Genomic DNA, 22,939 nt, shown 5'->3' on the forward strand with positions numbered 1-22,939 from the left:
CTAAATCACAAATCCCCAAGGAGAGTCCAATTGTGTCGGTTGCGATGCCTGACCTTCCCAACACTGGACGGGAAGAGCTTGCGCCTTCCACCATTTGCACGCCCCCTGCAAGTGCTGGAAGGAGCACCTGCAGTCCAGTTCCTGATAGTCAAATTGAATATGTCGCTGTTGAAGTACACCAGGATGAGGATATTTTTTTTTCATTTTTCTTTGTATCATGTGCTGTTTGGGGACAATTTTTTTGAAGTGCCATCCTGCCTGACACTGCAGTGCCACTCCTAGATGGGCCAGATGTTTGTGTCGGCCACTTGTGTCGCTTAGCTTAGTCACACAGCGACCTTGGTGCGCCTCTTTTTTTCTTTGCATCATGTGCTGTTTGGGGACAATTTTTTTGAAGTGCCATCCTGCCTGACACTGCAGTGCCACTCCTAGATGGGCCAGGTGTTTGTGTCGGCCACTTGTGTCGCTTAGCTTAGCCATCCAGCGACCTTGGTGCACCTCTTTTTTTCTTTGCATCATGTGCTGTTTGGGGACAATTTTTTTGAAGTGCCATCCTGCCTGACACTGCAGTGCCACTCCTAGATGGGCCAGGTGTTTGTGTCGGCCACTTGTGTCGCTTAGCTTAGTCACACAGCGACCTTGGTGCGCCTCTTTTTTTCTTTGCATCATGTGCTGTTTGGGGATTATTTTTTTGAAGTGCCATCCTGTCTGACACTGCAGTGCCACTCCTAGATGGGCCAGGTGTTTGTGTCGGCCACTTGTGTCGCTTAGCTTAGCCACCCAGCGACCTTGGTGCACCCCTTTTTTTCTTTGCATCATGTGCTGTTTGGGGACTATTTTTTTGAAGTGCCATCCTGCCTGACACTGCAGTGCCACTCCTAGATGGGCCAGGTGTTTGTGTCGGCCACTTGTGTCGCTTAGCTTAGCCATCCAGCGACCTCGGTGCAAATTTTAGGACTAAAAATAATATTGTGAGGTGTGAGGTGTTCAGAATAGACTGAAAATGAGTGGAAATTATGGTTATTGAGGTTAATAATACTATGGGATCAAAATGACCCTCAAATTCTATGATTTAAGCTGTTTTTGAGGGTTTTTTGTAAAAAAACACCCGAATCCAAAACACACCCGAATCCGACAAAAAATTTTCAGGGAGGTTTTGCCAAAACGCGTCCGAATCCAAAACACGGCCGCGGACCCGAATCCAAAACCAAAACACAAAACCCGAAAAATTTCCGGTGCACATCACTAGTCTGTAGTTAGTCATGCACTCGGGATCTAAATTAGGTTTTTTAAGGAGAAGTCTAACAATTGCTGTCTTTAAGGGTTCAGGAAAAATTCTAGTCTGCAGAGAGCACTGAACTATTTTTGCAAATACAGGGACAATTATATCTATACACCATGGGTGTAATTTCAAGTTGATCGCAGCAGGACTTTTGTTAGCAATTGGGCAAAACCATGTGCACTGCAGGGGAGGCAGATATAACATGTGCAGAAAGAGTTAGATTTGGGTGGGTTATTTTGTTTCTGTGCAGGGTAAATATTGGCTGCTTTATTTTTACACTGCAAATTAGATTGCAAATTGAACACACCACACCCAAATCTAACTCTCTCTGCACATGTTAAATCTGCCTCCCCTGCAGTGCACATGGTTTTGCCCAATTGCTAACAAAAGTCCTGCTGCGATCAACTTGGAATTACCCCCCATATTAGGAGCTTGGTTGAGGCCGGGTCCAGAACAAAGGTAGTGGGATGCAACATTCGGGCAATTTCAGCAATATCTTTTACAACCATTGGGTAAAAGCTGGTCCAGGATAACAGGTGGCTTATAGTGGTAGGCTTGGTAGTTTGGCCCTACTTTAATGACACTGTGGAGATTCCAGGCCGGATGGTAGATACTTTATTTGCAAAGAAGTTTGCAAATTCATTGCATCTTGCCTCGGAGACAGTTTCCTCTGGCAGCAGGCATGCTGGCTTGCATAGCATCTCCACTGTACGGAAAAGCTGAGCTGGCCTATTGTTTGCTGCTGTGATCTTAAGTGGCAGGAACTCTGATTTCTTACAGATGAATGTGGATTGATATTCTTCATTATGATTTATTCGTTTTGTCTTATCCTCTATCAGATTAGTCTTCTTCCATCATTTTTCAAGTCTACGCCCCCTTTTCTTGAGCTTATTAACACTGTTGTCAAACCAAAAAGCTTGACGGTGTGGTTTGCGTGGTTGTATACGCACAGGGTCTATAATATCCTATTATAGTATTGGACTAGGGAACAGGGATCTTCACAGGCACCCAATATCGCAGAGAGATCCAGATTTGCTGCAAGAGGCTGGGGAGTCATGCCCCTCCTTGGACGATACCTGGTCAACTCCGTGGGCAAAGATCTAATTTGAGGAGTTGCAACTTTGAACAAAATTGAGTGGTGGTCTGACCACGTGACTGGGTTTATTTTTAGGTCAGAGACTTTTAGTCCAATCTGAAAGACAAGGTCAAGAGTGTGACCACTTCTATGTGTGGGAGACTGAATGACTTGTGTAAAGCCCAGACCCTTCATTGTGCACAGAATGTTTTGGCGAAGGTGGGAGAGCTCATCATCAACCTATACATTGAAATCCATGAGGATGAGCCATCTTTGATGCTGTAGAACAAGACCAGTAACAGCGTCTGTGATTTCTTGTAGACATATCTTTCCATCATCAAGGGGGCAGTAAAGGAGAAGTACTCTGAAACCTAATCCTACTGAACTCCGGGCAGCAATGCACTCAAATGAGTGAGTAATTTCCACAGGGTGGACCCTAAGTTTAAGTGCTTTGTTAAAGCAGATAGCATTCCCGCCTCTCCTGCGATCCAGTCTTGGGTTGTGGATGACAGAGTAGTTTGTTAGGATAGCAGCTTCCAAAATAGGTGCTGCATTTTCATCTAGCCAAGTCTCTGATATACAAGCTAAATCTGCAGATTCAATAAGGTCAGCAATTGTAGTGTAGCAGTCTTGTTCTTGTAGACCTAGCATTACAAAGGACGGACCTGAATGGACATACCAGACGGCATGCAGTTTTCTTTATGCTAAGTGCAGGAGCTCTGGGGATGGGAGGCATCAAAGTCAGGGCAAAGGGCCATCTGTTGGGTACCACTTCTATTTGTTTCCTCTTTGAAACTGGAGGTGAGTAGTTGGGCAAAGGACTTAGGTGGTTCCAGGGAAAAAATAAGATTTTAAACCTACCGGTAAATCTTTTTCTCCTAGTCCGTAGAGGATGCTGGGGACTCCGTAAGGACCATGGGGTATAGACGGGCTCCGCAGGAGATATGGGCACTATAAAGAACTTTAGAATGGGTGTGCACTGGCTCCTCCCTCTATGCCCCTCCTCCAGACCTCAGTTTGAGAAACTGTGCCCAGGGGAGGACGACAATACGAGGAAAGGATTTTGTTAATCTAAGGGCAAGATTCATACCAGCCCACGCCATCCACACCGTATAACCTGGAATATACGCAACCAGTTAACAGTATGAACAAAAAACAGTATCAGCTAAAAACTGATCCCAACGGTAACATAACCCTTATGGAAGCAACAACTACATACAAGCCTTGCAGATTTTGTCCGCACTGGGACGGGCGCCCAGCATCCTCTACGGACTAGGAGAAAAAGATTTACCGGTAGGTTTAAAATCTTATTTTCTCTTACGTCCTAGAGGATGCTGGGGACTCCGTAAGGACCATGGGGTTTATACCAAAGCTCCAGAATGGGCGGGAGAGTGCGGACGACTCTGCAGCACCGACTGAGCAAACGCAAGGTCCTCATCAGCCAGGGTATCAAACTTATAGAACTTTGCAAAAGTGTTTGAACCTGACCAGGTAGCTGCTCGGCAAAGCTGTAAAGCCGAGACGCCTCGGGCAGCCGCTCAAGAAGAGGCCACCTTCCTAGTGGAATGGGCCTTTACTGAATTTGTTAACGGCAAACCCGCCGTAGAATAAGCCTGCTGAATCGTGTTACAGATCCAGCGAGCAATAGTCTGCTTCGTAGCAGGAGCGCCAACTTTGTTGGCTGCATAGAGGACAAACAGTGCATCTGTTTTCCTAACCCGAGCCGTCCTGGCTACATAGATCTTTAAGGCCCTGACTACATCCAGGGACTTGGAATCCTCCAAGTCACCCGTAGCCACAGGCACCACAATAGGTTGGTTCATATAAAATGAAGAAACCACCTTAGGCAAAAATTGAGGACGAGTCCTCAACTCTGCTCTATCCACATGGAAGGTCAAATAGGGGCTCTTGTGAGACAAGGCCGCCAATTCGGACACCCGTCTTGCAGATGCCAAGGCCAACAACATGACCACCTTCCAAGTGAGAAATTTCAATTCAACCGTTTGAAGAGGTTCAAACCAGTGAGACTTCAGGAACCGCAACACCACGTTAAGGTCCCAAGGTGCCACTGGGGGCACAAAAGGAGGCTGAATGTGCAGCACTCCCTTTACAAAAGTCTGGACTTCTGGGAGAGAAGCCAATTCCTTCTGAAAGAAAATAGACAGGGCCGAAATCTGTACCTTAATGGAGCCTAATTTAAGGCCTATATCCACTCCTGTCTGTAGAAAGTGGAGAAAACGGCCCAGATGGAAATCTTCCGAAGGAGCATTCTTGGCTTCACACCAAGAAACATATTTCCTCCAGATACGGTGATAATGTTTTGCCGTAACCTCCTTCCTAGCCTTTATCAGAGTAGGGATGACCTCCTCCGGAATACCTTTACCAGCTAGGATTCGGTGTTCAACCGCCATGCCGTCAAACGTAACCGCGGTAAGTCTTGGAACACGCAGGGCCCCTGCTGTAACAGGTTCTCCCTGAGAGGAAGAGGCCATGGATCTTCTGTGAGCATCTCCTGAAGATCTGAATACCAGGCCCTTCGAGGCCAATCTGGAACAATGAGGATTGTTTTCACTCTTTTTTGTCTTATGATTCTCAATATTTTTGAGATGAGAGGAAGAGGGGGGAACACATAGACCGACTGAAACACCCAAGGTGTCACCAGGGCATCTACCGCTACTGCCTGAGGGTCCCTTGACCTGGCACAATACCTCCGAAGCTTCTTGTTGAGGCGTGACGCCATCATGTCTATGTGAGGAATTCCCCAAAGACTTGTTATCTCTGTAAAAAGGTCTTGATGAAGTCCCCACTCTCCTGGATGGAGATCGTGTCTGCTGAGGAAGTCTGCTTCCCAGTTGTCCACTCCCGGTATGAAGACCGCTGAGAGAGCGCTTACGTGATTTTCCGCCAGGCGAAGAATCCTGGTGGCTTCCGCCATTGCCACTCTGCTGCTTGTCCCGCCTTGATGGTTTACATGAGCCACGGCTGTGACGTTGTCTGACTGAATCAGAACCGGTAGGTCGCGAAGAAGATTCTCTGCTTGTCGTAGGCCGTTGTATATGGCCCTCAATTCCAGTACGTTGATGAGTAGACAAGCCTCTTGGCTTGACCATAGCCCCTGAAAATTTCTTCCTTGTGTGACTGCTCCCCATCCTCGGAGGCTCGCGTCCGTGGTCACCAGAACCCAGTCTTGAATGCCGAACCTGCGACCTTCTAGAAGGTAAGCACTTTGCAGCCACCACAGGAGAGACACCCTGGCCCGGGGGGACAGGCTTATTTTCTGATGTATTAGTAGATGGGACCCTGACCACTTGTCCAGGAGGTCCCACTGAAACGTCCTTGCATGAAACCTGCCGAAGGGGATGGCCTCGTAGGCTGCCACCATTTTCCCCAGAACTCGAGTGCATTGATGAACAGACACTCTTTTTGGTTTTAGCATGTCTCTGACCATGTTCTGGAGGTCCTGGGCTTTTTCCATCGGGAGAAAAACCCTCTTCTGTTCCATGTCCAGAATCATGCCTAGGAATGATAGTCGAGTCGTTGGAATCAAGTGTGACTTTGGCAGATTGAGAATCCAACCGTGTTGTTGTAGCACTCTCAGGGACAGCGACACGCTCTTCTGCAATTGATCTCTCGATCTTGCTTTTATCAGGAGATCGTCCAAGTATGGGATAATTGTGACTCCCTGCCTGCGCAGGAGCACCATCATCTCCGCCATCACCTTGGTGAAAATCCTCGGGGCTGTGGAAAGCCCAAATGGCCACGTCTGAAACTGGTAATGACAGTCCCCTACAGCGAATCTCAGGTACGCCTGATGAGGAGGATATATGAGGACATGAAGGTATGCATCCTTTATGTCGAGTGACACCATAAAATCCCCCCCTTCCAGACTGGAGATCACAGCCCGGAGCGATTCCATCTTGAATTTGAACTTTTTCAAGTACAGGTTTAGGGATTTTAGATTTAAAATGGTTCTGACCGAACCATCCGGCTTCGGGACCACGAACAGGGTCGAAGAGCACCCTTTCCCCTGTTGGACTAGGGGAACCTTGACAATCACTTGCTGTTGACTTGCTTTTGAATTGCAGCAACACTACTTCCCTCTCTGGGGAAGAAGCTGGCAAGGCCGACTTGAAAAATCGTCGAGGGGGCACCTCTTCGAATTCCAGTTTGTAGCCTTGGGATACAATATCCATCGCCCAAGGATCCACGTCTGACAGAACCCAGACCTGGCTGAAGAGTCAAAGACGTGCCCCCACCGGTGCGGACTCCCTCAGTGGAGCCCCAGCGTCGTGCGGTGGATTTAGTAGAAGCCAGGGAGGACTTCTGCTCCTGGGAACTAGCCGAAGCAGGTGCTCTCTTTCCTCTACCTTTACCTCTGGCGAGGAAAGATGAGCCCCGACTTCTTCTGGACTTATGCGACCGAAAGGACTGCATCTGATATTGTGGAGTTTTCTTTTGCTGTGGGGGAACAAAAGGCAAAAAGGTAGATTTACCCGCGGTAGCTGTGGCAACCAGGTCCGCGAGACCTTCCCCAAATAAAACTTCACCTTTGTATGGCAAAAGATCCATATGCTTCTTTGAGTCGGCATCACCCGTCCATTGGCGGGTCCAGAGGGCTCGCCTAGCAGAAATCGCCATGGCGTTGGCTCTCGAACCCAGCAGCTCAACGTCTCTTTGAGCGTCTTTCATATATAAGACTTCGTCTTTAATGTGGCCTAAGGTCAATAAAATGGTATCCCTGTCTAGGGTATCAAGGTCAGCTGACAAGGTATCTGTCCAAGCTGCAACTGCACTACACACCCATGCCGATGCTATAGCCGGTCTGAGCAAAGCACCTGTATGCGCATAAATAGACTTTAAAGTAGTTTCTTGTCTGCGATCAGCAGGATCCTCGAGGCCTACCGTGTCCGGAGACGGTAGCGCCACCTTCTTGGACAGGCGTGTTAAAGCCTTGTCCACCGTGGGTGAGGATTCCCAACGTACCCTGTCCTGTGCAGGGAAAGGATACGCCATAAGAATCCTTTTGGGAATCTGCAGTTTTTTATCAGGAGTTTCCCAAGCCTTTTCAAATAACTCGTTAAGCTCATGGGATGGGGGAAAGGTTACCTCAGGTTTCTTTTCCTTATACATGCGCACCCTCGTGTCAGGGACCGAGGGGTCATCTGTGATATGCAAAACATCTTTTATTGCAATAATCATATAATGAATACTTTTGGCCACCCTTGGGTGTAACCTCGCATCATCGTTGTCGACACTGGAGTCAGAGTCCGTGTCGGTATCAGTGTCTGCTATTTGGGATAGGGGACGTTTTTGAGACCCAGAAGAGCCCGGTGACCCAGTCGAAGCGGTGGATTGACTCCCAGCTTTTTCTCTGGAATCTGCTTTGTCCAATCTCTTATGTAATAAGGTCACATCTGCATTTAAAACATTCCACATGTCCATCCAATCAGGAGTCGGCGTTGCCGACGGAGACACCACAATCATCTGCTCCACCTCCTCCTTAGCTGAGCCTTCCGCATCAGACATGCCGACACACTCGTACCGACACCCCCACACACACAGGGATATAGTTATAAGGAGACAGTTCCCCAATAAGGCCCTTTGGAGAGACAGAGAGAGAGAATGCCAGCACACACCCAGCGCCAACTGACACTGGAAAATAATCTCCCAGATAATAGCGCATTTATCTTAATCACTGTGTTAATACACTCACTGCGCCTTACAAGTGCCCCCCCTCCTCTTTTCAGCCCTGTGTCACCGTGTTCAGCAGGGGAGAGACCGGGGAGCCAGCTTCTCTGCAGATCTCTGTGGAGAAAATGGCGCTGGTTAGTGCTGAGGGACCAAGCTCCGCCCCCTCCAGCGGCGGGCTTCGGTCCCGCTCAAAATATCACAAAACTGGCGGGGGATTTATAGAATTACTGACTCCGCAGTGTCTAACCTTATAATGACAGAATTAGAGGTGTTTATTGCTGCCCAGGGCACCCCCCCTGCGCCCATCCGTGCCCGCTAGTGTGTGTAGTGTGTGGGAGCATGGCTTACCTCAGTGAAGATCTGAAGTCTTCTGCCGCCTTGAAGTCTTCTTTTCTTCTTATACTCACCCGGCTTCTATCTTCCGGCTCTGCGAGGAGGACGGCGGTGCGGCTCTGGGACGAACAGCGAGGGGAGACCTGCGTTCCGACTCCCTCTGGAGCTAATGGTGTCCAGTAGGTCTGCTTCTCTCTCCTCAGTCCCACGATGCAGGGAACCTGTTGCCATCAGTGCTCCCTGAAAATAAAAAACCTAACAAAATTCTTTATCAGAGAAACTCAGGAGAGCTCCCCTGTAATGCACCCAATCTCCTCTGGGCACAGGATCTAACTGAGGTCTGGAGGAGGGGAATAGAGGAAGGAGCCAGTGCACACCCATTCTAAAGTTCTTTATAGTGTCCATATCTCCTGCGGAGCCCGTCTATACCCCATGGTCCTTACGGAGTCCCCAGCATTCTCTAGGACGTAAGAGAAAAAACGTTTTCGGCCTGCTTGCTTTCCACGACTGCGCCGGTGTCTTTATTTTTTAAGCTGCCAAGGGACTGAAGAATAGCGGCCTGTGAGGGTGTAATAGGAACTGCAGAACGTGGGGGTCGGAGTGAAAGAATGAAGCTGGAGGTGTACATATACATTGGGTCATTAATGACAGAGTACTATAAGTATGAGCTGCATTTGATGATGAGAGGAGAGAAAGCTGTTTTTTTATTTTGTTTTTGTTATAATAAGTCTAAATTACTGTATCTCGGTTATTGCTACAGTATATCCAATTACTTCTCTTTAACCAAGGGGTATATTTTAAACAAGTTATAAATAAACTAACTTTCCTTTTCTGCTGCAGGTGTAGTCAATTATTCCAGAACAAAGCAGGTTTGTGGAAAAGTGTTAGAATTGCCCAAAATCTTGGACAGAAAACCACACATTTTACTGAATAGTGAATGTCCTTCAAGCAAAAAAAACGTACACATTTGTCATTACCACTGAAATCTTGCAGTCACTTCAATAAACTGTTGCAGATTAAAAACAATAATGTAACAACACACGCCACCATTTTCATCTTGTGTTGTATTCCTATGCTGCAGACTACAGTCTTCACAGTGTTGGTGCTACATAAAGAATAATAAAAAAAAACCTGCAGATATAGAGCCTTCAGTGGCGCACGCAGGGGGGGTTTCCGAGTACCTGGAAACCCCCCTGATGAGCCGAGTTATCTTTTTGAGACAGAGGCACAGCTGGAAAAAAAAAAAAAAAAAAAAAAAAAAGCAGCGATCGCGGGTGCGGAGCTGCAGCAACTACAGAAAGCTTAAGGCCAGTACTCACGCCCGATGCAGCTCTCTGCTTACAGTCATGAATGTCCCGGGGGCCGGCGGCTCCCTCCGTCCTCACACGTCCGCCCCTCTGCTCCCAGCCCACTGTGTACACTACATGTAAGTTTTACTGTATATGTAAGTTTTACTTTGTTTCTGTGTGTATTTGTATGGTATGTACAGTATGTATGTGGGTTTGTTTGTGCTTGTGTATGTATGTATGTGTGTGTGTGTGTGTATGTGTGTTTGTTTGATTATATGTTTGTGTATGTATATATGTGTGTTATATGTGTGTGTATATATATATATATATATATATAGACACATATATACACATATACAGTTCAGATATGTAAGTGGTGATATCGGGACTCAATCTGCAGCAAAATAGATCCAGTAGACGGCGGTGCTTACTATTTTCAAACTGTTTTCAAAGATACAAAAAAACAACCATACATGTTCTTACCTCTATAGGATAACATCCAGAGATCTCTATGCCACTGTCCCTGCAAACGCCGTCCACTCCCGACGACGTCAGAGATCACTGGGTGTTATCCTATAGAGGTAAGAACATGTATGGTTGCTTTTTTTGTATGAAAACGATTTGAAAATAAACTGAAACGTTGGAGTAAGTACTGCCGTTTACTGGACTTATTTGGCTGTAAATTACATCCTGAGAGTGCCACCCGCATATCTGAACTGTATTCTAGCCGACACCTGGGTATTTATTTATGTATGGATGGAGTGCAGATTGTCCGGGACTATATATATATATATATATATATATATATATATGATGAGTGGCGCTCCTGACTAATACCGCAGAATCAGATGCAGGACGGCACTCATAGAGACTGGTAAATCATAGAAAATCAGCACAGGACGCTGTAGCTGTTTGACAACGTTTCAGAGTTACTGTAGACTCTGAAACGTCGACAAACAGCTACAGCGTGCTGTGCTGATTTTCTATGGTTTACCAGTCTCTATGAGTGCCGTTCTGTCTCCATATATATGTATGTGTGTGTGTATAGATATATATATATATATATATGTATATATATATAATATATATAATATATTACACATACATACACATATACATACACACCCAGCCACGGAAACCCCCCCTCGCTAAATCCTGCGTTTGCCCCTGGCCTTTTACTCTTCATTATAAAGTAGCAGAATCAAATGTTAAAAAGCAATACTTATTACAAAGTATGCAAACTAAATATACGAGTAGTAATAAAAGGAGATTTATGGTAAGAACTTACCTTTGTTAAATCTCATATTGCGAGGTACACTGGATTCCACAGTGAATTACATCAGGGTGTAGAGTTGGATCTTGATCCGAGGTACCAACAGGCTAAAAGCTTTGACTGTTCTCAGGATGCATAGCGCCGCCTCCTCTATATCCCCGCCTCCAGGCACTGGAGCTCAGTTTTGTTAACCAGTCCAATGCAGTAGCAGGTAAGAGAGACGACAACAGTTAGTAGCCACATACACTTACATTCCCACGACAGGAGAAGGTACCAGCGGCTAATGCCATACAAACCCAAAGAAGCTAAGTGCGTCAGGGTGGGCGCCCTGTGGAATCCAGTGTACCTCGCAGAAAGAGATTTAACAATGGTAAGTCTTACCATAAATCTCCTTTTCTGCAGCGGGGTACACTGTGATTCCACAGGGAATTACATCGGGGATGTCCTAAACCAGTTCCTCATGGGAGGGGACGCACTGTAGCGGGCACAAGAACCCGGCGTCCAAAGGAAGCATCCTGGGAGGCGGAAGTATCAAAGGCATAGAACCTTATGAACGTATTCACAGAGGACCACGTAGCCGCCTTGCACAATTGTTCAAGGGTCGCACCATGGCGGGCCGCCCAAGAAGGTCCAACAGACCGAGTAGAATGGGCTTTGATGGTAGCAGAAGCTGGAAGTCCAGCCTGTACATAAGCATGTGCAATCACCATTCTATTCCATCTGGCCAGGTCTGCTTATTAGCAGGTCAGCCACGTTTGTGAAAACCAAAAAAAAAACAAAGAAAGAATCAGATCTCCTAAGCAAAGCTGTTCTCTTCACATAAAATTGGAGAGCCCGTACCCCATCCAAAGACCGCTCTTTGGAGGATAAACCAGGAGAGGTAAAGGCCGGAACCACAATCTCTTGGTTAAGGTGGAACGATGACACCACCTTAGGCAGCCTAAGAACCGCCCGGTCACGGTGAAAAATCAGAAAGGGTCACCGACAGGACAAGGCACCCAAGTCTAAAACCCGTCTAGCAGAAGCAATAGCCAGCAAAAACAAGACCTTAAGAGTAAGCCACTTAAGGTCCACAGACTCAAAAGGTTCAAACGGAGACTCTTGTAGGGCATCCAGAACAACCGACAAATCCCAAGGAGCCACAGGAGGAACATAGGGAGGTTGAATCCATAAAACACCCTGAGTGAAAGTATGAACGTCAGGCAGAGTCGCAATTTTTCTCTGAAACCACACCGACAAGGTCGAAATATGAACCTTGAGGGAGGCCAGAAGAAGGCATAAGTCCAGGCCCTGTTGCAGAAAAGCCAGAAGTTTGGCAGTACTGAACTTGTACGCATCATAGTTCTTAGCCGCACACCAGGTGAAGTAAGAATTCCGGACTCTATAATAAATCCGAGGCGAAGCCAGTTTACGGGCTTTTAACATAGTTTGAATGACCGACTCAGAAATTCCCTTGGCCCTCCGAACTGAAGCTTCAAGGGCCATGCCTTCAAAGACAGTCGGGCCAGATCCTGGTAGACACAAGGGCCCTGAACGAGGCGGTCTGGGCATTGCGGAAGTAGAAGAGGACGCTCTATCGAGAGATCCTGCAGGTCTGAGAACCAATGCCGTCTGGGCCACGCTGGAGCGATTAGAAGTAGTAATCCTCCTTCTTGCTTAAACTTCCTTATTACCCTGGGCAGGAGTGACACTGGAGGGAACACGTATGGTAGCAGAAAGTTCCATGGAATTGCCAGGTCGTCCACGAACGCTGCTTGGGGATCCCTTGTCCTTGTTCCGAAGACCGGAACCTTGTGATTGTGTCGAGACGCCATTAGGTCTACATCTGGTAGGCTCCACTTGTCCACTAGGAGTTGAAATACTTCTGGATGAAGGCTCCACTCTCCGGCGTGTACGTCCTGACAACTGAGGAAGTCCACTTCCCAGTTGAGGACTCCCGGAATGAACACTGCTGATATGGCTGGCAGATGGCGTTGCGCCCATAGAAGAATCTTTGACATTTCCATCATTGCCATGCGGTTTCGAGTGCCGCCTTGATGATTTATGTACGCCACCGTGGTGGCGTTGTCCGACTGTACTTGAACAGGCCTGTTCTGTACCAGAGGCAGGGCCCATTTCAAAGCATTGAACACTGCCCGCAACTCCAGAATGTTTATCGAGAGAAGAGATTCCTCCCTGGTCCATCGACCCTGAAGAGAGTGTTGCTCGAACACCACGCCCCAACCCCCAGACTGGCATCCGTCGTTAGAAGGACCCAGTTGGAGATCCAAAAGGGATGACCCCTGCTCAATTGCTGGTCCTGTAGCCACCAGGTCAGTGACAGGTGCACCTACGGAGTCAAGGAGATCATGTGAGTCCTGATCCGGTGAGGCAGGCCATCCCATTTGGAAAGGATTAACCTCTGCAGAGGACGGGAATGAAATTGAGCATACTCCACCACGTCGAAAGCCGACACCATGAGGCCTAGTACTTGCATTGCCGAGTGTATCGACACACATGGGTGAGATAGAGGCATCTTATCTTGTCCTGAAGTTACAGGAATTTCTCTGGAGACAAGAACAACCGTTGGTTATCGGTGTCCAATAATGCCCCCAGGTGCACCATGCTCTGGGCAGGGACCAGTGAGGATTTCTTCCAGTTGATGAGCCACCCGTGGGCTTGCAGGATTTGGACCGTCAGTTCCAGATGACGGAGGAGAACCTCTGAAGAGTTCGCCAGGATCAATAAGTCGTCCAGATACGGCAGGATCCTGATACCCTGACGGCGGAGCATAGCCATCATGACCGCCATAACCTTGGTGAAGATTCTTGGAGCCGTGGTCAGACCAAAAGGTAAGGCCTGGAATTGAAAATGTAGGTTGCCAATAGCAAACTGCAGGTATTGCTGATGCAACATGGCAATAGGTATATGCAGGTAAGCATCCTGTATGTCCAGGGATACCATATAGTACTTTGGCTCCAAAGCCAGAACAATAGAATGAAGAGTTTCCATACGGAATTTGGAAACTTTCACAAATTTGTTCAAAGACTTGAGGTTGAGAATGGGCCGGGAAGACCCATTCGGTTTCGTAACTAGGAACAACGTTGAATAGTAACCCCTGCCTCTCTGAGCCAGAGGCACCGGCACTATCACCCCTGTGTCCAGGAGGGATTGTACCACCAGATGGAGAGTTTTTGCTTTTACCTGATCCGAAGGGATGTTTGCTGAGCAAAACTGGCGAGGGGGACGTTTCTTGAAAGAGATGGTGTATCCGTGACGACTTCCTTTACCCAGGCGTCTGAAGTGATCTGTAACCATACCTGAGTAAACCGCAGAAGTCGGCCTCCCACTCTGTGGTCCCCCAGGAGGAGGCCCGCCCCATCATGCAGCAGGCTTGTCTGTTTTGGAAGCAGACTGACGGGCAGCCCAGGAACGTTTAGGTTTGGGCTTAGTGGATTTGGAAGTGCGAGCCTGTTTCGGGTACGCCTGACCCTTTGCTTTACTTGGAGGTCGAAAGGAACTAAAGGAAGTACTTTAAGCCTTCGGAGACGAAGGATTAGTACTAGGCAGACAGGCAGTCTTAGCGGATGCTAAGTCAGCAACAATCTTGTTGAGATCTTCCTCAAAAAGGATGTTTCCCTTAAAAGGGATCACCTCCAAGGTCTTTTTAGAGTTCAGATCTACAGACCAGGACCGCAACCAGAGAATCCAGCGAGCCAGAATGGACGTAGTAGACGCTTTGGTCGCCAGGACACCAGCATCAGATGCCACCTCCTGACTATAATGAGAGGCTGTAATAACATATGAAAGACATTATCAGGAAAATTAGACGGTAGTTCCGCTTCAACTTCCTGAACCCAGGCTTCAATAGCTTTTGCAGCCCAAGAAGCCGCAATAGTGGGCCTAAGCACAGCTCCTGCAAGAGTGTAAATAGACTTCAAGCAACCCTCCACACGCTTATACGTTGGTTCCTTCAGAGAGGTGACGGTAGTGACAGGCAGAGCAGATGACACCACCAGACGCGCGACCTGTGAATCCACCGGCGGCTGTGTTTCCCAATTTTTACTTAACTCTGCAGCGAGGGGATAACGAACTAGCATCTTCTTAGACAGGGAGAATTTCTTTCCTGGATACTCCCAGGATTCCTGTCGTATGTCAACCAAATGGTCGGAATGGAGTAAAACTAATTTAGAAACCTTCTGAGGCTTGAACTTATCAGGTTTCTTAGAGGTATCTGGAGGTTCTGCATCATCATCAATTTGAAGAATCAGTCTGACAGCCTTCAAGAGGTCAGGAACATCCACCTGTGTAATAGATTCCCCATTAGAAGCATCTGGATCAGTGTCTGAGGGGTCAGTATATACGCCACCTTCATCAGATGAAGTGTCTGGAACATGGGTGGATTGTGAGGAGGTAATGGCCCGCTTAGAGGACCCCTTGGTCCTAGGCGGGCGAGGGTTAGGTTTTTCTTTAGCCAAAGACTGGTTTAATTGCTGTAACTGAGTGGACAGATTATCTGCCCATGGTGGATTAACTGCAGGGACAATATGTGGCTGTAATGGAACAGGAGGTCCCACAGCGGGCGCAAGTCTAGTTACAAGCATAGTCAGTAAATTAGAAAAGGCAGCCCAAGGTGGGTCTTGGTGTGCCCCCGGTGCTGCAGACTGACTGAGCGGTATAGAACCGCACCTGAACCCTCAGCTGCAATGTTTTCCTCCAAGCAATCCGTGGCGTCAGCACTGCATAGTGCAGGATCAGCCATGGACCTACCGCCCTGTTTAGCAGACATTTATTTGTAAGCGTAACCTTAGGGTGTAATAGTACAATGAAAGCAGACAAAGTATCTGACAAAAACCCCCTGTATAGTGTGACTGCAAAAAAGAGCACAAAAAGAGAATTTAATATGGTGACTGAAACACACAGAGAAAAATACCAAAGTAGTATATCCTGTGAGAGACTATATCATATGAGAAACTTTAAGCACTTAGCCCCTTTCAGGGTACAGACTATAGGGATAGCAATATGTGTGAGATACACAGAATAGAGACCACACAGCAGCTATTGGCACACACAGTCATATGTACAATGCTGAAATTATTAGAAACAATAATAAAACTGCACCGGACTAGCAATAGTAAGTAACTGGACTACTAAGTAAAGCTATGTATATATACAGATATAACAATGCACAGTAAAGACTGGATGTATATCACAGGGTACTTGTACTAAATATCCCTGAAGTTATGCACTTGTTCTTAACTAACACTGTCTAAATAACATGAAGAATACTTAAGTGTCCTGTAAATGCACAGCGCTGATGAAGCAGGCGGCTTTACAGAGGAGACATTGCCCAGCAGTCCCAGAATCAGCTCAGCTTGTGTATAATGGCGCCCAAACGCTGACAGGGAGTGAGGGAGAGAGAGAGATGCAGCTCCAGGTTGGGAACATTTGCAGTAAATGGCGCCTGCGGCTGGGGGAGGGGCCTTATCCCCTTGCTGGACTTCACCACCGGGTACTGCGGGGCCTATTTGAAACGGATTTTAGGAAATCCGACCTGTGTCCCTTGCCCTGGTGGTCTAGTGGGGTCCCTGTACGGCTACAGTGTTCACGGCAGCGCGCGCAGTCCGTCATTGGACACCGCTCGGACCGCGATTTCAGCGGGTGCCCCCTTACCTCCTCCCGAAGATGCGGCCACGCGATCCAGGAGAGCAGCGGCCGGTATGTGCCTGAAGTGACCGAAGCGCTCCGCTGTAAGTACCCGGCAACCAGGGCGCAGTAGTATACAGCGCCGCTGGGGGAGGTGAAGGAGCCGCAGCACGATATGTCAGACTGACATATAGCATTTCTAAGTGCCTGTGCTGCGGCCCTTGAAGTCTTCTTTCTTCAGAAAAGCTCTTTTCAGGGCTGCCTAGCACAGCCCTCCCTGTTAGCTGCCTGCACTGCAGGCACCAACTTACGAATTGAGCTCCAGTGCCTGGAGGCGGGGATATAGAGGAGGCAGCGCTATGCATCCTGGGAACAGTCAAAGCTTTTAGTCTGTTGGTGCCTCGGATCAAGATCCAACTCTACACCCCGATGTAATTCCCTGTGGAATCACAGTGTACCCCGCTGCAGAAATATTGTTTTGATTTATGTCTCTATCCTTTATTAAATTTGTTTAAATGACCATAGTTGCCTGTATATCTCATTTCTACAGGGGGTATCTAGTTAATAGAAATAATCCCGGCAGGTGTAAACAATGTGCTATGGACTCAGAAATCCTAATAAAAATGTATGTTTAATGTTTAAATAATATGAAGTGAAAAGATCAGCATGCAAATCCCCGTAACCGGAAGAGACGCGTTGGGACGCCTTCACCTGACATCACAGTACGCCCAGCATCGTCAGAAAATCCACAACACCCACTGCAGCAGAGTCCGGTAAATGGAGCAGCAGAGCTACAAGCCGTTCTGCCGAGGACCAGGACCCACTCAGCCGGGAGTCACGGACGCACAGCAGGTACTGTGACTGGAGAAAAAGAGACTTTTACTTGTTTTTTGGAAGACTACCGACAGCTGTGCTTAGGCACAGGGAGTGAGCAGTGCTGTTTATAAACAACCCCTCTAAAACACATAAAGAGGGAGATTTACTAAGCAGTGATAAAAGTGGAGAAGTGAGCCAGTGTAGAAGTTGCCCACGGCAACCAGTCAGCTGCTCTGTATACTTTTATAGTATGCAAATTATAAATGTTACATCAATGCTGATTGGTTGCCATGGGCAACTTCTCCACTGGCTCACTTCTCCACTTTTTTCACTGCTTTGTACATGTCCCCCATGGAGTGGCTGTCCAGTTACATTAAACAAACTATCCTTACTTTTTACTAAGACAGTGATAGTAAAATATTTGCCTCCAGCAGAGGAGTTAGAGACAGAAGCTCAAGCGAGCACCTGACCTATGGTTTTCTATGTACGGATAAGAACATAGTGCCTATTGAGAATAAAACACCCTCATATCCATTATTTTGTATCAGCTCAAAAACGGTGTTGATTCCTTTTTTTGATACATGGGCACTGCTTTGGAAAGAAAGTTGTTTTTACGTATTATGTACTTTTTCTCTGCATTCTCATGCTCATTTTTTCACTTCATTTTATTTAAAGATTGAAGACATTTTTATTATAAATCCGCAGCACATTGTTTACACGCAACGGGATTACTGTATTTCTATTAACTAACGTTTATCTGGGACTACAGGCTATAGTCCATCATTCCATTGGCAGCAAACAACACATATACTTAGAGGGAAGCGCAATTATTACTATATCTATAACCCCTGTATCTGTCTGCTTACATTTCATAAAAATGTCCCACGGGTGCTCAACATTTCGTAGTCTCTGGATGGGTCAACAAACCTGCATACAGTATACAAACATCCCAGGCACACAGAGAATTAATATAACCAACCCTAACCTCATATCTTCAACTTGTTAGTAGCAACGTCTATGTGTACTCAATTACATATTCTCTATCTTTAAAACTGACAGCTCACTATCAGACTCAGTTTTACAGTCCAATGCAATGAAAAATGTCATGGAATTCTAGCATAAATAGACGTTTCGACTTCAGTGTCCCTTTCACATACCGTAATCTCTTCTTTTGAACGAGGGACAGAACATATTGAACCCTTGATTCTAGAAACAGCAGTTTTGTAGTATACATTTTTTTGTCATGGTATATTTAATCGGTCATCTCTACAGACGTAAACTTTCCACACGCTTTTAGACTTTGCATGTCATTTTTGCGTCCCAAGGTCTTTTTATAAACATACCATGGTTTCAACAACAGGTCTGACATTGAGCATTTTTATTTCAAATCAGTTACTGGCATCGACTGTTTAAAAAATTATATAAAACAATTTGGGCGGTATTCAATTCTTTTCACCCCCTTCCACACTCGTTCTGTTTCTGTTGACGGGAGTGGTATAATCAGTTCAGCTCGCTACCCCTGGGGTAGCGAGGGTGCCCAACCCTTTGCGCAGCTAAACCGGATTACAATGGGCGCAATATACGTGATAATGGGGATCACTTTAGAAAGGAGATTGGGCGTGATATATCATTTGAATACTGACCTTTATGTTTAAATCCCTTAATTTTGGGCAGGAGAATGTAACAGAAGTGGCTCCTGAAAACCACATTAGAAATAACATGATTAAACTCTTTCATTATTGAGAATGCTGCCACTATGGATCATTTATTTAGTTTGATTTTTACAAAAGAAATAAAAACGTTGCTAAGATTAATACAGGTTGAGTATCCCTTATCCAAAATGCTTGGGACCAGAGGTATTTTGGATATCGGATTTTTCCGTATTTTGGAATAATTGCATACCATAATAAGATATCATGGTGATGGGACCTAAGTCTAAGCACCGAATACATTTATGTTACATATACACCTTAAACACACAGCCTGAAGGTCATTTTAGCCAATATTTTTTATAACTTTGTGCATTAAACAAAGTGTGTCTACATTCACACAATTCATTTATGTTTCATATACACCTTATGCACACAGCCTGAAGGTCACTTAATACAATATTTTTAATAACTTTGTGTATTAAACAAAGTTTGTGTACATTGAGCCATCAGAAAACAAAGGATTCACTATCTCGCTCTTACTCAAAAAAGTTCGTATTTCAGAATATTCTGTATTTCGGGAATATTTGGATATGGGATACTCAACCTGTACCAGCATTTAAAATAAAACTGTCTGCGCATGCACAGCAATCGCATTGCGCGTGTGCAACACATCACAATGCGATCGCATCCCAGCATGATGCAATCGCATTGTGATTGACAGGCGACAGGTGTTCTGGGGCAGCGACGCAAAATTGGGGGGAGGCCAGGGGACAACACCTGCGTCTCCTGCGATAGGAAACATGGCGCTGGCCTGGCTGCGTATGCAGGGGGTCTGCCTGTAATTTTCAATTCTGCAATGCGATCACAATTGAATTGCGATCGCATTGCTGGGCCGCGCTATACATGTTGGGCAGCCCCTAGCATGCTATAAGTAGTAATTTTTTCTATTTTAACTCTGAATAACCCCCTTACTACACAAACATACTAAAAATCACACACTAGTACTTCCATTCTCCTCCTTACCTCTATTTTGTGGGTGGTCATATTGGCAGGGAGCTGTGAGAATTGCTTCAGTTCAAACACATCTCTTACTGCCCATCGGCTCATATGATTCTCAGCTTTGCTTGATCCAACCACATTTTGATTTGAGTGAACATAAGCAACTTCAGCAACACCACCTAAAATTGAAAGGACATTTTATATATATATATAAATAAATAAATGAATAAATAAATACAGTGTACTGTCTGCCAGATTAACATATTGGGCCGGATGTACGCTAATGTAATTTGTGATTTTGTATGCTACGGAATTGCTAGTGATAGCGGAGAAGCTGGCCAGGATTGAACAGATCTGCCCACTGGAGCTACCGCAGCTCATTCGTACACATTCACAGCCTACACGCAACAACAGGGAACAAAGACTGCTCCAGTAGGTCTATGGCTAACCAGACTGGAAACGGCAGTAGCGACGCTAGTGCCATGTTTCTCTGCGTACATGATCGCAGCAGACAGCGTATTCCCCCCTCCCCCCCGAAAACTGGCCATGACGAATCTGCGTCTTTACTGTCACTCCATGTTAACTCCCATAAATGGTCCCTTCCTGTCAATCATTCTGCAATGAAATCCTCACTGCGAGTGCACTCACAAAGGCACCATTACTAATGCGCAGTGCAATCTCAGCACATATGCGGTTGGGGAGCAGTCAATTTACCTACAATCAAAATCCCGACGGTCAAAATCCCAAAAGCCATTGACCAACGGCCAAAATCTCGACAAGGTCAAAATACCAACAAAGTTAAAATGTCGACATTTAAAATGCAGGCAGGTCAAAAAGTCGACATGAGTTTTTCATGATTTTTTCACTGAAACCGACTTGTTCATACTTTACCATCCCAGTGGACCTGGAGGGGGAATAAAATAATGTGCCGAGCGCAGCGAGGCACCGTGCCCGAAGGGGGAATGCGGTACACTTATACGGTGTCCATGTCGACCTATGTTGACATAACACCCCAAAAAATATGAAACCGTGTGTCGACCTTTTGACCTGTAGACGTTTTAAATGTCGGCATTTAGACCATGTCGGTATTTTGACCGTCAGTCAATTGTTGACGGGATTTTGACCGTCGGAATTTTGATTGTAGGTATTTCATACTAAACCCGTGCGGTCTGCTGATAATCGCTCAATTGCGAAAACATTGGCATATCATACAACTCTGAAATAGGCCCCATGTCAACAAGTGCAAGTGATATTCATATGAAAGAACACATCATGTAAACTGTAAGCAATGCTATATCTCTCTGGGTACATTCACTAACAAAAAAAACAGGGTCCTAAAAAGTGTTAAACGTTATGCAATTACACTGTAGCATCAGAAGACGCACACACTGGCCTCAACATCCCACAAACTGGAGGTGACATGTTCTGGGAAACGATCCCCATCTCCACTCCGGAACGCCTATAGCCTGTCATCAATAAAGCTGCAGGATACAGGGCACTGTGAGCGACGTCGCAGGATGAGATCTGCACATGCGTAATGCGACTTATGGGCATGACAAAATCTCAAACCATTGGAAATGTGTGTTAACGTCGAGTTAATGTGTATCTCTGATTCAGGCCCAATGTTATAAACCTCCACATCTAAAATAAAACTAGATTTTTAAGGAAGGAAAGTGGAAATAACATAAATCAAGGTAGAGCAAAATGAGGAATTTAGAATTGTGGCAGTGAAATCAGAAGAAAATACAGGGTTATATATGAAAAGAAATGAAATTATCAAAGAAGAATAAAATTGAATGATCTGTTTTATAGATGACAGGCAACATACAAGTAAGAGAATAAAGTAATTACCTAAAATTCCGTCGAACGAAGCCACATTCTGTGTCAGAGGGACAATGGTATCAGTGACACGCTCATCCTCAGTCATGCCGGCAGATTTCCGTACCACACCTGGGTTACACCTCTTTATAGAGTTTTGAACTCTTGAACAAATGTTATTTCTTAGCTTTCTGGTTTTGCCTCTCTGTTGTTTATGGTCAATACACATTTTTTTGTTGTGAAGATTGTCATCATCAGATGAAGAGAATGCATCTATAGTCTGTGAATCTTTCGCTGCACCACGTTTGCCATGGTAGGAGTGGTTTTTATGCTCCCTTTTCAGCTTAGAGATACTAGTTTTATGTGACATACATTTATTTGGTATTGTAATATCATCAGATTCGTCACTAATGCAGTCACTACTATAGTCTCTTGCTCGATGCATTGTTTTCTCACCATCTGATTCATCAGATTCCGCAATGAATTTGGTGCCCCCCACAAATTTTATGGTTCTGCTTGTATGGGCTTGGGTGGGCAAGATGATGTCCTGATCCGAGTTACTACCAGATTCCCGGTCAGCAGGGATTTCTTTAGTAAACTGCCTTTTAATTCTGGTCATTGAGGTTGCATCTTCATCAGAGTCAGATGATATGTTCCAGCTGCGATTATTACTTGCTTGGCCTTGTACAGCTATATCAGGGGCCGGTCTGAAGTTGTGATGGGTCAATTTTTTGCTTGTTTTTAATGGGGAATCATTATTGGAGCTCCCTGAATGGTGAATGTCGCTGTCTTGGTCTTTTGCTCCTCTCTCTAGCAATCTTGAAAATCCACACTGTTGTAATGTGATCTGCTTACCACAGTCACCACTCGCAGAGGGTTTGTTACTTTTTCTTTTTGAACCACCAGTTATGTCATCATCACTATCGCTGCTAAAATCAAAAGCTTGCTTCTGGAACTGCTCATCTGCTTTTAAACTCACGGTCTTTTCACTATCAATAACTGCGTCCTGAAAATAAATGACAATATGTAAGTCAAAGGAAACAGTGGCTGTAGACGTAGTGTAATTCCAAATTAATACTGGAAAGG

The 22,939-nt window shown here is 45.9% G+C and overlaps 1 protein-coding gene across 2 annotated transcripts in view; it reads right to left on the minus strand.

The window, feature by feature from the left end:
- Positions 1-22,939, minus strand: part of ERCC6L2 (ERCC excision repair 6 like 2) — a 377,041-nt gene that overhangs the window by 79,609 nt on the left and 274,493 nt on the right. For both annotated transcript variants that reach the window (XM_063913746.1, XM_063913745.1), the window contains 2 exons: positions 21,887-22,859; positions 20,060-20,214 (listed from right to left, as the gene is read on the minus strand). In XM_063913746.1, coding sequence (XP_063769816.1) covers positions 20,060-20,214; positions 21,887-22,859 — 1,128 coding nt within the window. The remainder of the gene's footprint in view (positions 1-20,059; positions 20,215-21,886; positions 22,860-22,939) is intronic.

Source organism: Pseudophryne corroboree, chromosome 1 (assembly GCF_028390025.1).
Source record: "Pseudophryne corroboree isolate aPseCor3 chromosome 1, aPseCor3.hap2, whole genome shotgun sequence".
Classification (NCBI taxonomy): Eukaryota; Metazoa; Chordata; class Amphibia; order Anura; family Myobatrachidae; genus Pseudophryne; species Pseudophryne corroboree.